The 15302-nt window shown below is 37.5% G+C and overlaps 1 protein-coding gene across 6 annotated transcripts in view; it reads left to right on the top strand.

Moving 5' to 3' along the window:
• ARHGEF7 (Rho guanine nucleotide exchange factor 7) overlaps nt 1–15302 on the top strand; it is a gene marked incomplete at both ends in the record, with an annotated part of 105141 nt that overhangs the window by 70942 nt on the left and 18897 nt on the right. For 5 of the 6 annotated variants that reach the window (XM_079537125.1, XM_079537124.1, XM_079537127.1 and 2 more), the window contains 7 exons: nt 6334–6472; nt 7364–7423; nt 8600–8746; nt 10042–10128; nt 12660–12738; nt 13753–13892; nt 14540–14764. In XM_079537125.1, coding sequence (XP_079393251.1) covers nt 6334–6472; nt 7364–7423; nt 8600–8746; nt 10042–10128; nt 12660–12738; nt 13753–13892; nt 14540–14764 — 877 coding nt within the window. Of the gene's footprint in view, nt 1–6333; nt 6473–7363; nt 7424–8599; nt 8747–10041; nt 10129–12659; nt 12739–13752; nt 13893–14539; nt 14810–15302 lie in introns of all 6 variants that reach the window. The other variant, XM_079537129.1, reaches the window with a different exon arrangement.

The following is a 15302-nucleotide window of genomic DNA, read 5'->3' as shown; positions in this document are numbered from 1 at the left end:
GGGATTAATCATTGTACTGCTGTGTATGAGCTTTTTCATCTTCAGACGTTCAAAGCCACAAACATATTTCATTTCCTTAAGTTAATTATTAGTAGTTAAACTACTAAAATGAATATGAAAGAGACTTACATGTGCGTGAGTACACAGAAGTAGGAATGAAACCTAATGCATCCATACGGGTATTCAAATTCCACAGCTAAATGTTTCTGAAGTTATTAGCCTCTGACAGCAACAATAAAAACAACAATCTTCTGCTGTGTGATTTCTATTAGGGTTGGAGCATTATGAGCAGATTCTTATTTCTGGTTCCAGTTATATTATCCAAGTTCATAATAATTTTTCCAGCCTTTCGTGCAGTCTTGAAATTTTGTAGGTACCTTTTGGGGACTTGCTTCTGAGCCATGGCATATTTTTTTCCAGAATTAAGATTCTTTCGGTCTAAAAACTCAGGAATGTTAAAGAATGGAGTAACTTTTTTGAGGCTTGTCACCAGATTTTGTAATTGTGTCTTAAGCCACAGGTTAGAGCTTGAGAGATGGAGCTTGCCAGGCATAAGTACGTGGTGACCCTTGCTGAGATCAGTGTTCTGGCTTCCACCATTGTGTGTGGTTCACGTTTCCTTCTCCAGCAGCCATCACAGTAGCTGTGGTGCCACTGTACACAACCTGTATTTTCTTTACTGCTTTCCATATCAGTCATACCTCTTTGGCAGCGTTATATGAGATATCAGTTTCACTATCTCATAGTTCTTCCTGAAGATCCCAGTTCAAGTGCAGGGTTAGGTGATCAACTGTAATAATGCTATGTTATTTTTTGGAGAAAATTGGTCAAAGCTGTACCGCCTTAAGGGCATTAAATGGTGTTATTTGCCACTTGTGCTTCTGATCAGAGAAATAGGCTTGCCTTCTAGTAAGAGAAAGAAACAGGATGAGCAACCTAAGACATGAAAGAATTCCCTGCAAGCCAATAAAAAACCCAAACAAAACGGTTGAATACAAAGTACAGTAATGAATAATTGCAGAGGAGTGAGGAGTCCCAGGAACTTGAGCTGTTACCTACCCCTGGGGAAGATCAGAAACCACAAAGTTCAGTGCAAAGGCAGGGTCCAGCAAAGAAAAAGAGGAGGCAGTAGCTAGCATGGGAATGTATGCAGTCTATCCAAAATGACAAAGGATGAAATATTTAAGTATAGAATTACCTGGAAGGTGGATAATGTAATGGTGGGTGGGGGTACTCTCAAAGCCTTACTTGTCTGGTGGTACCTTATAACTCTTCTTAATTAAAGTCGTCTTAATAAACATGGAGAAAATGCAATAAGTAGTAAATATGTAATTACTGGGGAAAGACAGGTTTTTAAAGCTTTTTGACTTTCATTTAAGGTAAACACAGCATTATTTAAACAATGTGGATGAAAATTGTTTCTAAAAGAAAAATATTTTGCTCAAGAAGAAGCTTCAAATCAGTAATCTCTGTTGCTTTTATTGTAAAAATAAGTTCTGAGCCAGTTTTCAGCTGGAAGAATAGCTGGGAGCTATTTGCAGAACTCCACTTGTTCAAGTATTAGTTTTGTTAGATCTTTCAGTTTTTTTAGATAACGAGTCCCACGTATATTCTGTGTTTGCATCACTGGCTTAGCAGTCTGGAGAAAGCTTCTGAAGCTGAAACATCACAATTACTCCATGTAACTGGAGCATGGAATACAGATCAGCTTGAGTCAGAAAGCTCTTTGTGCCTCCCCCATTTATGTGCATCTCTGAGCTTGCAAGTGTGCAGGCTGATGTCATACGCTGATCAGCCGTCCTTGAGTGAGGAGCTCAGCTGAGAAGTTGGGAACTGAAAGCAGCAGTTGAAGGGTTGCTGAGCTGAGCTGTGCCACAACGCTCTCAAAATGCGGTGCCTGTGTGCAGTGCTCAGACCTCTGAGCAGTGATAGCTCGTGCTCCATCTATTACAAACAGAGACCTCCTTCAGAAGCGTAAGTTGTGATTTTAAAGCTACATTTTAGTTCCTGGATGTGCTTTCCTTTCTCTGGCTGTGCGCGCATCTGAACTTGTTTTCTTCCTTCCCCCCCAGTCTGATTTGCAGCTTTCGAGGCAGCTGTGCTAAGAAAGCTTTGAATATGTTAATGTGGCTTAAAGATACTTTTCTAAAATTTCTTTTGCTGTGAGCTAACTTTAGTCTGGAGAGGAGGGAGGACTCTTCTGCTTGAGATTTGAAGCACAGCCTTTTTTATTCTGTAAAGTGATACAGGCTGTGTATTGAAATCTTGACCACTTCTTTCTGAGAAGTTACTTACGTAGGCAGTTTTGACTCAGTTGATGATTTAACAGTTAAAAAGCTTTTCTTGTTCAGCTAAATTGATTTTTATTTTTTATTCTTTATTAAAAAAGCAAACAATAACAACAAGACAACACAAAACCCACAAGAGTAACATATGGCTTAATTGTGGGCAGGAGCTTGATTTAGTATATACTGACTAGGAAGGTGGTACGTACAAGCATCAGTTGAAACAGTGACATGAAAGAGCCATTGTCTTTGTCAAAGCAGCTGTGCTCTTAAGCTAACAACACGGATATTTTTAAGCTGCTATTAATTAAAGAAACTGTTGTATTCAAACAGTGCTTTAACCCACCCACGTTTTATTGCAAGCAAATCTTTCCATTATGTTCAGAGTCGCGTTTGTCCTTTGTGAATAAATGAGGGACGGTCACTTTGAGCTAAAATCATTTCCTTCTTTGCCAGATACTTTTTGTTCCTGTACCTGTCGAGATAGGAGGCTGGTTTAGGTTGAGCCAGAGAGGTACCAGGGTCTGCACCAGCACACTGATTGAACAAAGCTTTGCCTCCTGTTATTAAGTGTGTGTGCGTGTTCCTTTTAGACTTTGAACAAGTGAGCATGTCGAAACTTGTCAGAGCGACCTATAGAAGTGAATGAAAGAAAACATTGTCCTCTTGGGAAAGTCAGGAGGGAAACTGCGTAATTCAATTTTAATTGCACCTTTTAACACAGCTCTGTGTAAAAGGCTTCCTGGTGATGCAATTGTTAAGCGAGTTTTTCAGGATGCTGTGTACATTTCAAACCTCAGCTCACTTCAACTTGCTCTGTAGGCTCTTGCACTGTGATTAAAAATGAGGCAGTAAACAGCAGTGTCCTGTGCTAGAGAGCAGTGCCTAGCATGGCAACCTCTGCAACCTCAAGGGTAGAATCGCTTACTTAAAGCCAGGGGTTGCAGAGTAGGCAGAGATGATTTTGTTTATATTTTATTTCGGGTTTCAAAGTAGTCACCTGTCAGGCTTCAGTGAGCTTTTTTTTTTCCCCCCCATTTTCTGACATATCTGCGTTACAGTGCTGAGGTCAGGAAGAAAAGGCACAGTGGCAAGCAAAGGGAATATGAATGTGGGTGAAATGGAGTTGGTAGGCACTGTGTTCCTCCTACTGTAGAGGCATTAGATAATGAAATATTTATTTATTTTAAAAAGCACTGTGTTGCTGTGGCTCAGCAAATGCCATTTATATAATGGATTTGTGAGCACACAGCAGCATGGAGGTAGCCAAAAATAATTAGGGATGTTCGTGTCTTGGCAATCTGAAGATGAAGGAATGATGGTATATTGAATGAGAGGAATCAATGGTTGGCTTGTACTATGAAATATACTGATATTTTTGAGATGAAAGAAGCTTGTATGGGCATGTACGTCTATCCGAAGTGGGGATGAGTAACAAGGCATGAGGATAGAAATAGTTTGTAAAGTTAGGCAGCGGGGCTGCACCTGGCTGAAGTAAAGAAAAGGCAAAGAATGAGTTTGTTTATTTTCTGTTAGTTCTTGTGTCACCTATCACTGATGAGAAAACAATAATAGTTAAGGGGATATGGGGTGCTTACAGGGAGAATTAACTAAAAACAAGATAGATCAACCCAGTGGTATACCTGAGATCAATACTATATGCAGAATGAATAGAAATGTAAAGCATTGTATCTTGTGACAGAAGGGCTTTCACAGGTGAGCTTTGGTAAAGCTTTGTGTAGAAGATAGCTGTGGTGCCCTGATCTGTCATTGTCCCTTCCCCCTGTGTCACCTTGCACATTCAGTTGTCAGAGGCAGAGGATGTGAGACCACATCACAGCCAGTTGGTGTAATAATGTTCCAGGGAATCAGCCATAAATCCTGGGTTGAACAGGTAGCTGGCAACCCTGTAAACCAACATAAGTATGAGTCGAAGTCCATAAGTCACCTTGAGAGTGCCACCTGAATAAGTTGATAATGCTTTTTTTTACACTGAGTAAGGACTGTGATTTAAAAAAAAAACAAAAAACAAAAAACCCAACAAAACAAAAAACAAACAAAGAAACAAAAACTTAAACCAAAGTAGATCTTAAGTATCAAGATACTCTCTTGGGCAGCTTCTTATATCTAAATTTAAGTCAGAGAAGTACTCAGTTTTATTGCAGGAAGCTTTTCAGTGAGTTTTGGCTAAAACTTGGTCATGTCACAGGCTGACCTGGAGTCACACAAGTGTTCTGCTTGTAAGTGATGGAGAAAGGAGGCCTACCTTCTGGGTGCTCTGCTGATCCCTTCCCTATACAACTTGACAGTACAAAGAAGGTGTTGGGAAACTTCCTGATCTGCTTTGTTAACTTCAAGTTCAGAAGTGCAGAAACACACCTGGTATATGCACTGAGAAGTGCCAGGGCTTGGTGTCCTCTGAAGGAGGTTATGTGAGGTTGTGCCCTACCAGGCAGCAATACAGAAGCAGTAATGGTGTATTTAAACAAGGTAGTATAAGTAAATACCAATTAACTAAAGGCAAATAAGAAAAGTGCTTTCTGTTCTTTGAACCTGAAGAAAGTAATAGCCAGAAGGAGAGAGATTTTGGGAAAGATGTATCTGCGTGAGAAGACCTCTGTTCTTGGTTTGCTCTCGTTATCTACTTGGATAAATTATGCTAATAAAAGTGTCAGTCCTTCTGAAATGGGAAGGGGTGTGTGTGTGTGGGGAGGGATAGACAGGGTCAATTTTGTCTTAATCTGTGTTTCTATATGGACAGCTCACTGTTATTTGGACCTATGTATTTTTATGCATTATAGCAATGTCCTGTCAGTGTTTTGTTTTTTTTTATCTTTAGGGAAGCTGAACAAACCAAGATTTGCTTTCATTTCAGTACATCAAAACACTGTGCCCTAAGTGTGGAGAAACTTGCCCCTCCTAGATTGTCACCTAGGCTTAAGTGAAAGAATTTTATTAATGAGACCCTAATGTGCAAGTATTCCTCCTTTATTGCAAATAGTTGTTTAACAGTTACATTTTCTTAATTTACTTACTGTTTTCAAAAGAACTTAATCTGACGGCTGGCAAAGGCTTTCTTTGCAAAGTAAAGACTACAAAGGCAAACAAGTGTTTTAAGCCTTGACTTACAGGGAAGTAGTGTTGTTAATGAGCTGAAAGTAATGATTTTCAGGATAGCTTACAAAAGATTTTAATGATTATCACATGATAGTATAGGGGTTTGTTTGAGAACTAGTTAATTTACAGTAGCAACTGCTCAAAATGCTAACAGCTCCATCTGCAGATAACTTAAATGGCATAGCTTGAATGCAGAAAGGATTTTCTTCTTAATAAGTAGCTTTCTGAATTTTCTTAATTAGATTTTATATTCAGATATACATGTACTTCTGCAATGTGTGTTTTCTCAAGCCTGGAAATAAGGCCAGATGCTGCTGTACCTTCCTTTCCTCAAAGAGAAGGCTGGTTTTTAATTCTTTTATTATTATTATTATTTTTTAAGCTTAGATGACCCGTAGCAACTTGTCCTCTACCTTATTTCCCTGAAATTTCTGCTGTGTAAGGAAGCAGAGAATGTAAATAACATAAGCTTCATTGGTAGCAAAATGAACTTTAATTTCATTAAAAGGTAGCAAAGTGACATGAGGATTTATGTAACAACTAGAATGGATGTGCTGCAAGTCAGTTGTGAGAAGTGATGCAAATATGAAGAACTATGTGTAGAGGAAATACCAATTCATGATATTTGGAGAATGTTGGTTTCTTAATCTAATGCTGATGTCAAAAATGTGTTATGTAATTTTAAAGACCTTGAAACTCTAGCTCATGGGGATGGACTGCACACCAGTATCTGATTTACTATTTGTATGGCTGCTGGTTAGTTGATCAAATGAGAACTCTTAACTTGTACTTGAGTTCTTGAATTTTTTAGTTTATTTGTATTAATGTTTTATCTGCAGAATTAAAGGCGTGTGAAAGTCTGAAGAGAAGAATCTAATTTAATTTTCTTGGTAACTTGATATTAATTTGCTTAAATATCTTGTGTGTGCAGTGAGGAGCTAGGAGAATTCATGGAGGTGAAAGGTGCCAACAGTCCTGGGATCCTTGTACTGACCACAGGCCTCAGCAAACCTTTTATGCGTCTGGATAAATACCCCACGTTACTCAAAGAGCTTGAAAGGCACATGGAGGTATATCTTATCAGCATTTATGTTCCAGCTTAATGATGATTTGACAACAATTATTTTAAAGGTACATGTCAAACATGATGGGACCCCAAATGACTTTTGTTTCTCTTCCTGCAGCCTTCCAAAGCATGGGCTGCCATATTTCAAAAGGCAGTGCAGTAAGACTTCCTGAGAAAGCTAAACATTTACAGTAAAGCTAGGCAGAGAAGCTAACCTTCACTCCTAGAACAGTCTTGCAGGGTCTGCAGTTGACTTGATGTTGGTTTTTTTTTTTTTTTTTTTTTTCATTTCCTGCACACAACTAGAGGCAACTTTATCTTGTAGGAGTGCTGCTTTTCATCGTAGGATTTCAACCTGTTGGAGACATCTTGACTTCTACTGAACATTGTGCAGAAATGATCTTCCCATAGTGGGAAGATGTTTGAAGATTAACTGTTTTCAGCAGCTTCATCTTATAGGCGAGACTTGTGGGCTGTGGAGGAGAAAGAGAAACTATTACTAGTTTTGAGTCACATGGTTTGTCAGTCAATGACTCTGAAGGAAATGTGATTTATTTATAATAAAAGGCAACAAGCCAAATAAAACCTTTTAAAATATACACTTCCTATTAGGAGTTCAAGTTGGTAAGGAATTTCTTGTGTCCAGAAGGACCTGTAAAATTTCCTTGACCCTGTTGTAAGCTTAAGAGTCATCGACAACATTTCAATTTCACTTTTACTGAGAGGAAGATCACCAGTATTTTGAATGGGAAGACTATGGAAAGAGAACAGAAAGGTTGAAAAGCTTTTATTTTGTGGCATAGTTTATTTGCTCTTAGGTAAGCCTATAAGCATTTTTGTTATTATTTTTACTAAAACTAAAATTTTTATTGTATGTTTTTCTCCTTGCTTTTAGGATTATCATCCAGATCGTCCAGATATTCAAAAATCCATGACAGCCTTCAAAAACCTTTCTGTAAGAGGAATGAAAAATAGATCATGTATATTTTCAGCAGCATGCTTTCCAGCTTCATCTCTGTTGTTTTTATAATGCAAAACACTTTTGTACACATCTGTATAAGAAAATTTTGTGAAAGTTTTGGGATTTTGGAGATTAATGTAGTTTGTGGGCAGAGCTAAGAACTGCAGATTATTGGGGAGCTACAGCGAATAGACTATTGACAGAAGAGCATTCTGCATCTGTCTGCTCTCTTGTGCTTCCTTTTCCTTTCTATGTGCACTTGTGACCTAAAGATTGTATTTTTGAGATTTTACAGAGGTGCATTCATTCTTGGGGTGTAGTGTTGGAGTTGAGGGAGAAGTGATAATGGGATGGGCAAATGAGGATGGGAACGTAGGAACTTTAAGTAATGAAGAGAATAAGCCTGCTTTGAACAGATGAGTTGTTATTGTCATTTAAAGGACAATAAATCTTCAATTTGAAGAGTGCAACTCTTAAATTTAGGAAGTACAGCTGCAAGAGATGTATTTCTTGCATTCTCAATTACAGTGAACGTAACTTTAGTGTTTCCTGTTAGCAGTGTATCCTGCTAGGTGGCACTTCCTATTTTTTTTACATTTTAAAGCAGAAATTGTACTGTTTTCTGCGTTCAGAAGAGGTTTGAGGATCCCCAATTCTGAGTGCTTCACAAATGAGAGGAAACAATTCTTGAGAAAAATTCAAGTGAGATAAGATGGGAGTATGGTTAGTGAAAATAAGTTGGCAGGAAATGTAACAGAAATAGGAGCAGAAGGTTGTATGCATTCAGCTTGCACAATTGACAAGTCTCTTCTAATTCAAGTCCATTTTGTGTGTAAGCCATATGGATTCAAGACAGCTGTGTTACTGCTTCCTGCTTAGCCTAGCTGTTTTGTGTTACAAATCCTAAAATGTAAAGGAAAGGAAATTTAAAAAATGAGGATGTGACTACAAATTTGTAATTGAAGTTGGTCTATTAAAGAAAGAAACGATATTGAAGTTAGCAAGATTAGTTTTATGCTGGTAATTGTAATATAAAAAACGCTTCATATTCAGGTACTGTCTGCTGTGTACTACAGTGACAATGGTAAATATATGGTGGTATTTCTACCCTCAACCTGTTCCATGTTGATAAAGTTGATACAAGAGAATATTTTTGCCTCTGTTTGTTAGGCACAGTGTCAAGAAGTACGGAAACGGAAAGAACTTGAACTACAAATATTAACAGAAGCAATCCGCTGTTGGGAGGGGGAAGATATTAAAACGCTTGGCAATGTGATCTACATGTCCCAGGTCATGATTCAGTGTGCTGGAAGTGAGGTAATGTACTTCTCACCTTTACTGTCAGTCTTCCTTTTGCTTTTGCAGTTAAGTTGGTTATCGTTTTGTAGCAGAAATAAAAATACTTTGTTATATTTTTCTAGAATAAAATCTTCCTGTGCTGATTTAAGACTTTTATGATAGAGTAGGAAATAAGCTACTTGAAGATAGGGGTTCTCATTTGTAAACAGATACTGCCGTGATTTAACAATAAGGTATTCTCCTGTGTAATCAATTAAGCTTTGAACTTGTTGGGAGTTTTTGTATTGCAACCATATTCAATCAGTTTCCTCCTTTATGTATGAGGAAAGAGGAAAGTGCTTTTGCAACTGGATTCTTTAAAGTTTGTCACCACATATCTTGCTACCAGATACTATGTTAGCTGTTTAAAATAAAATATCTATCACTAGAGCAGATAATGCATCTTCTACTGCTGCATCTTGTTTTAAAGCAAAAAAAAAAAAAAAGTCTGCACCAAATTCATTATAGTTAAAATGTCAAATGTAATGGACCCTTAGAAGTTTCTGCGTAGCAATTGCTTTTTGACTAGATATAGAACAAATTAGTTTGTGCAAAAGCATTTGCTTTTTGTCTTTCAAATGATGTATGCTTTTGTAAAGACTGAAAAACAAATAGCAACATTTAAACTTGGTAAGAAGCTGTATGGTATAGCAAAGGTGTTAGAAATTGAAGCAATCACTTAAAAGAAGAATATATTTGTCATTAAAATCAAAACTTTGTGTTAATGCTCATCTTAAGTGCAACCATCAGATTAAAAGAGAACGAAGCAATGTTGTTTCCATTCTGAATATAAGCATTATTACTTTCATAATATTTTTCTAATTCTGATGCTAATCTGATATTTTGTAAAAATATGATTTTATATTTGAGAGACAGAAGTCTTGACATTATAGCAACAGTATCCAGTCAAGTTTTGTATATTGTATATACATATATTTTTAATGTTCTCGGATTCAGTGAAATCAGCAAATTGGACGTTACTAAATTAAACAAGGCTAGTATTCCACCCAAACTGTAAAAATTAATTCTTTAAATGGTAAGGCTCTGCTTTCCAGGAAGGAATATAGGCATGTCACTAGCAGTTTTCAAAAAGAAAATGAAAAAATTCTCACTTGTTCTACCATTATGGGAGTTTAATTTTGCTAGAGACAAGTGTTTGTGGTGTAACTGTAGAGTTGTAGTTTTGCTGATCATTTTAAATAATGTAAAACATAAAAAGGGGAGAAGGGTTCTTGTGATGTTGTATTTACTTTTTTATTTTCTTTTTTTATAAGGAAAAGAATGAAAGGTATCTTCTTCTCTTCCCTAACATTTTGTTAATGTTGTCTGCCAGCCCAAGAATGAGTGGGTTCATTTATCAGGTAAGGTAATACGTTTACATCTGTGTAAATGTTGGCATGTATTTTTGCCAAACGTTTCATAGAAAACTTGGATTGTTAAACTTCCACTTTCACAAGTAGCAAAGGTAGCTTCTGCAACAAGAACTGATCATTCATTTAAAACAAAACCAAGAAAACAACCTAAAACAATGAGGGGAAAAAAACCTGTTTCTTCATTAGTAGTGATTCATCTGCCATTTGGGACTCCTACGTGGTTGTCTGCATCCAGTCACAAACTGTGTGACTTTATTAGGAGCAATTAAATTGTGAAGTTCACTTTTTGTATTCGTGGGAGTTGCTGAATTTATCTGACTGTGTTGTGTTAGGTAGTTCAGTTAGATAATTAAGCTTCTGTTAGCTTTGTGCTGCTCCTAATAACCTTTGGTCAGTGTTTTGTCCTGATGTAGATGGACGAAGATATTAAGAAAGGCAGGTGAGTGCTAGATCTCAAGTAGCAGAGCCAGAATTCTCAGTGAAGGCAGATGCTTGTACACTGGTTACAGAAGCAACTGACTGTAAATTTTTGTGCTAAGAAACACTCAATATAGAATTAAACAGTGAATCTGTCAGGCTTAATTCTGTCCTCCTGTTTTACACTGCATATGCTTTTTTCCTTCTCTGTCCCATTTTGTCCTTCAGGTGCACAGCATTGTTCAGTAAATAAGCAATTTTCTGTGCACTTATTTTCAGCATCTGTTCAGTATGTACATGACACTTCCTTAGTATTTACTGCCCAATCCTCTGTTGAATGCTAAACTATTAATTTCTCATAAGTTCTAATGTGATTTTTTTCTCAACACTAAGCACTCCTTAAATCCTAATGTCTGCATTCTCATAGCAAGGCGAAATTGTTTAATCACTCTGAGACAGTGCTTGGAGAGTGAGACAGTGAGGCAGTGGCTTTGGAGCTGTGTCAGGATTGCATGGCATTTGCCATCCGGATTTCTATTTTGAGGTTCTTGTCTCCTAAGTAGGACATGAGCAGATGAAAGGTGCAACTCCCTCAGTTGTTCCAAAAGAAAGAATGTCCTTGAAGTCAGCATCTGTACCTGATTTATGCCTTACTGTCTCTTTTCCTGATTGGTGCATGTTTATAAACTGAGAAAAGAAGAGAGTTCCTGATCGTTGAAGTTTAGGTATAAGCTGCAGCTTCTCTGACTTTACAGTATATTCTCTGTGTAGTTCTGAGTATTTGATGTCAGCAGATGTCAGGTGTTCTGGGTCATAGTGCTGGTATTTGCTATGTGAGTTAATGGGGAATGCATTTAGCAGTAGTAAGTGGAAGTTGTCAGGAGTGCAAACGGTGTTTTATGAGAGAGTCTCACAATTGTCTGTTGAAAGGAAGGAGAAAGCAAGCTCTCTCTGTATCTGTACTTCTGGTTTCCATGTGGCTCAGGTGATGATCATTCTGTTGTCAGTCTCTTGCCTGGTGCATTCCCAGATTCTCTTTTTGTTTGTATCTTCAATTCTTGCACCTCACTTCAGTGTGGCTATGCTGTGTTGGTCAGGAACCAGCAAAAAACTGGAAAACAGATTTTAGGCTGCATGGTAAGGTACAGCACTACCATCTTTCCTTTACTGGAAAAGTTGTAGCAAAAACTCTTTTCTTTGGCATCTTATGATTGAGCATGTTTTGTGCATAGAGAACACCAAGTGATTTCAGATCAACCTGTAAGAAGCCTTTGTCCATCCTGCAGTCACTTTACAAGTAAAAAAATAAAAAAAATTCCCCTTCTTTGGAGCCAAAATTCCTCAACGCATTGCATTTGCACTTTTGCCAGCGTGTTCTGAATAGTGCTTCTGTGCAAGAGAATAAAGAATCTGTCTTAGAGAACTTCTTAATAACATTGCATTTTTGGTAAAGCCTTTCATCCTGACAGTGTTGCATTTTTACCTGTTCTTTTTTTTTTTTTTTGAAAGGGACAAAAAGTTATCCCAAACCAACTTTTTTTTCCAGACTGGTTGGGCTTAAAATGAGATTAGGTTTGTTTTCTTAATATATTTGAGAGTGAGTTTGATAGCAGTGTGGATATTGGAGATGTAAGTCTTCAGTATATAATTGATGGATTTATTTAATGAAATCTTCCTTTCTAAATACACCACAAACAAAATTTGTTTGCAGATATGTATGCTTCCAGGTCAGTCACCATTGCTTCTGATCTTGTGACAGGGATGACCCTGAATGTCTCAGTTCCCAGAACTTGAGACTATGATGGATGACTGCTGTTACGTTTGTATGGATTTGTAGCCTGCATAGGTATCAAATAGACTCATTAAAGTCACAGGTGTTATTTGCAGGTGTTTGGCTTGAAAACTTTTGTTACAAAGTGCCTGTGTGGATTTGAAAATATTTTAAACCCATCAGAATGTGTTTGTGTGATTGCCAGTTTACTGTGTTGCACCTGTGTTCATTCGGAACTTTAAGTTGTATACATTTTACTTGGTAATTTTTTTGGTGTATTTTGGCTTTAACTTCATCGTTAACTGCTTTTATTTATTTATTTATTTTTAAGGGGAAGCTACCAATGACTGGAATGACTATCACAAAGCTAGAAGACAGTGAAAACCATAAAAATGCATTTGAAATATCAGGTACTAGTTATAAATATTTTTATTTGCTGTTTACTAGACTGTGCTGCTCTCTGTAAGGAGGGCAATTTCAGACAGTCTGGAGCAGCTTTAATCAAGGTCTTTCCTTTAGAAATGGTCAGTCTCTTTACTGAGAGACCTTCCGTAGCTCTGCTGTTCACAATTGCTGTAGTGCTTGTTTTGGATGTTTTCTGTCTATCAAGTGATTTGTTTTAGCATGTAACTTAATTCCCTGGGCCCAATAAAGTCAGAATCTTAGGAATATACTTTTGGAGGAAAATCCCCACAGTGGAGACTTACACCTTCATTTGTTTCCTGGATCATTTCTGCCTCCAAGCAGGTTGTGTTTCACTGAAGTAATATTGAGGCTCTCAAGTGGCAGGCAGTGTAACACATCAGTGCTTCGAGGTGGAGGGAAAAAGCAGTTGATGGTACTTGTTCTTCTGAGATAATAGCTATGAAGCTGACCTCGGATGAGGAATGTGGTGGGTTAAAATGGACTTAACTGTAGAAATTAGAGGTAACCCTTGGTAAAATTTTCCAGAGGTGTTCCCAAGTGACTCTTGCCTCATCTTTCATATTAGATTTGGTCTGACCTCAAGACCTTCTCTGAACAATACTTTTATGGTTTTTCCTATGCTGAAGCTTACGGACTAACGGGTGACATTGTAGACTATACATTAGCTTTCCTGGGAAAGATGGAAAAGTATAAAGCTACTGGATTCACCCTTTGGAGCTGGGGGTGGTCCTGTCTCTTACATATAATAGTTGTAATAATTGTGTTTAATTATCAAAGAGAGAAAAACGGGTATAATTCTTTTGCTTCATAGACGAATAAATATGTGGAAGAAATGTTATCACATAGAAAAATGTTGCTGTTTTTCCAAAAATACTGGTTAAATTTTTTGCATAGTAATTGATGAATATAATGTTTTATGAAATGAGTATCATGTGTTATCGTGTCAGTTTGACTAAGTTGTTCTGTGGTTTCCTACATCTTATTTTTATGTCACCTAGGAACTATGATTGAAAGGATATTAGTGTCGTGTAACAACCAACAAGATTTGCATGAGTGGGTCGATCACCTGCAGAAACAAACCAAAGTCACAACTGTTGGGAATCCCACCATTAAACCTCATTCTGTGCCATCTCACACAGTAAGAAAACACTTTGTCATTGAAGTGAATCAGTAGCGTGTACAGAACTAGGTTATCTGGCAAATGTGCTGCTATGTTAAGCATTTTCTTTGACTATTAGTAGCAAAACCTATATGCTGCAACTACAGTTTGCTTCAAAATATTGTTTTGTTTTTAATTGCATGAGGGAAGAGTAGGATGTTTAGTTTTTGGTATAATAGTTTAACAAGGTTAAAAGAAAAAAAAAAAAAGGCAGTTCTGTTTTGACTGCGTAGTATGTCATCATCTTTTAAGTATCCTTCGAATAGTAGGTTTTAACTGATGATGATGTACTTGAGTCTGTGGAGAAACAATTTCCTTTTGTTGGCATCTTTTGTATTCTGGAGTTGATGTGAATGGATCTTAATTTAACTCTGAGCCTTGTGGTGAAAGAAATGGGAGCCAGACTGCTTGAAGCTGTTCTTTCTGTAATGCATGCTTTCTATGTGTTAGACAAAATGTTTTTATGCTCAGTTTTTCCAAATAGTAGTTCAGTATTAAAATTTTAAAAACTCTTAAGTAATAGACAAAAGGACTAGATGAGAGATTTTCACTGGATCTTTATGATAGTTTGCCTTTATGATGATGACATGCTTTCTTTCCCTTCCCACAACCATTGTCTTTGACAGCTTCCTTCCCATCCAGTGACACCCTCCAGCAAGCACTCGGACAGCAAGCAGATACCACTGACTCCTGCATATCACACTCTCCCTCATCCGTCACATCATGGGACTCCACATACCACGATAAACTGGGGACCTCTGGAACCTCCTAAAACACCCAAGCCCTGGAGTCTGAGCTGTTTACGGCCCGCACCTCCGCTACGGCCTTCAGCAGCACTTTGTTACAAAGAGGTGAGGTGCAGCAGACAAAAAATGTTACTGCATAGCCTGACTACGGTGAGAAATGTAACTCACATACCAACATTTTACAGTTTTGTGTGTGTGCATTAAGAGTTAGCTCTGAGTCAGTGGTAATGGACAGTGAAAGCTGTTCATTTCAAGTAGACATTTATTCTCATGGCTCAGAAGATTCAGAGGTTTGTTAGGAGCGTATGCTGACACGTTTTCCTCCCTGCCAGGTATTTCCACTTATTTTCCAACTTTGTCTTGTTAAGAAGTTTTTTTTTTTTTAAACCCATCCAACAAAAACTAGCAATTGATCATTCCAGCTTACTGCAAAGCTGCTTGCTAAGCATACTGAGGAGCATCTAGTATAAGGAATCTTTGGTTCTTGAAAGTGCAGTATGAAATCATTCTGAACAGCTGTGGGCGTATAATGGGCTCTTGGTTCACAGCTTAGATTTTAAGATGCTGTTGTAGTTTTTAATTAGCATATGGTATGAAGCAGGAATCTGCTCTAAGAGAAATAACGATGGGGGTAGTTAATTTG

The sequence above is a fragment of the Tetrao urogallus genome (genome assembly GCF_951394365.1).
Source record: "Tetrao urogallus genome assembly, chromosome: 1".
Taxonomy (NCBI): Eukaryota; Metazoa; Chordata; class Aves; order Galliformes; family Phasianidae; genus Tetrao; species Tetrao urogallus.
The sequence above is the reverse complement of the archived record's forward strand: the minus strand, read 5'-3'. Positions and strand labels throughout refer to the sequence as shown.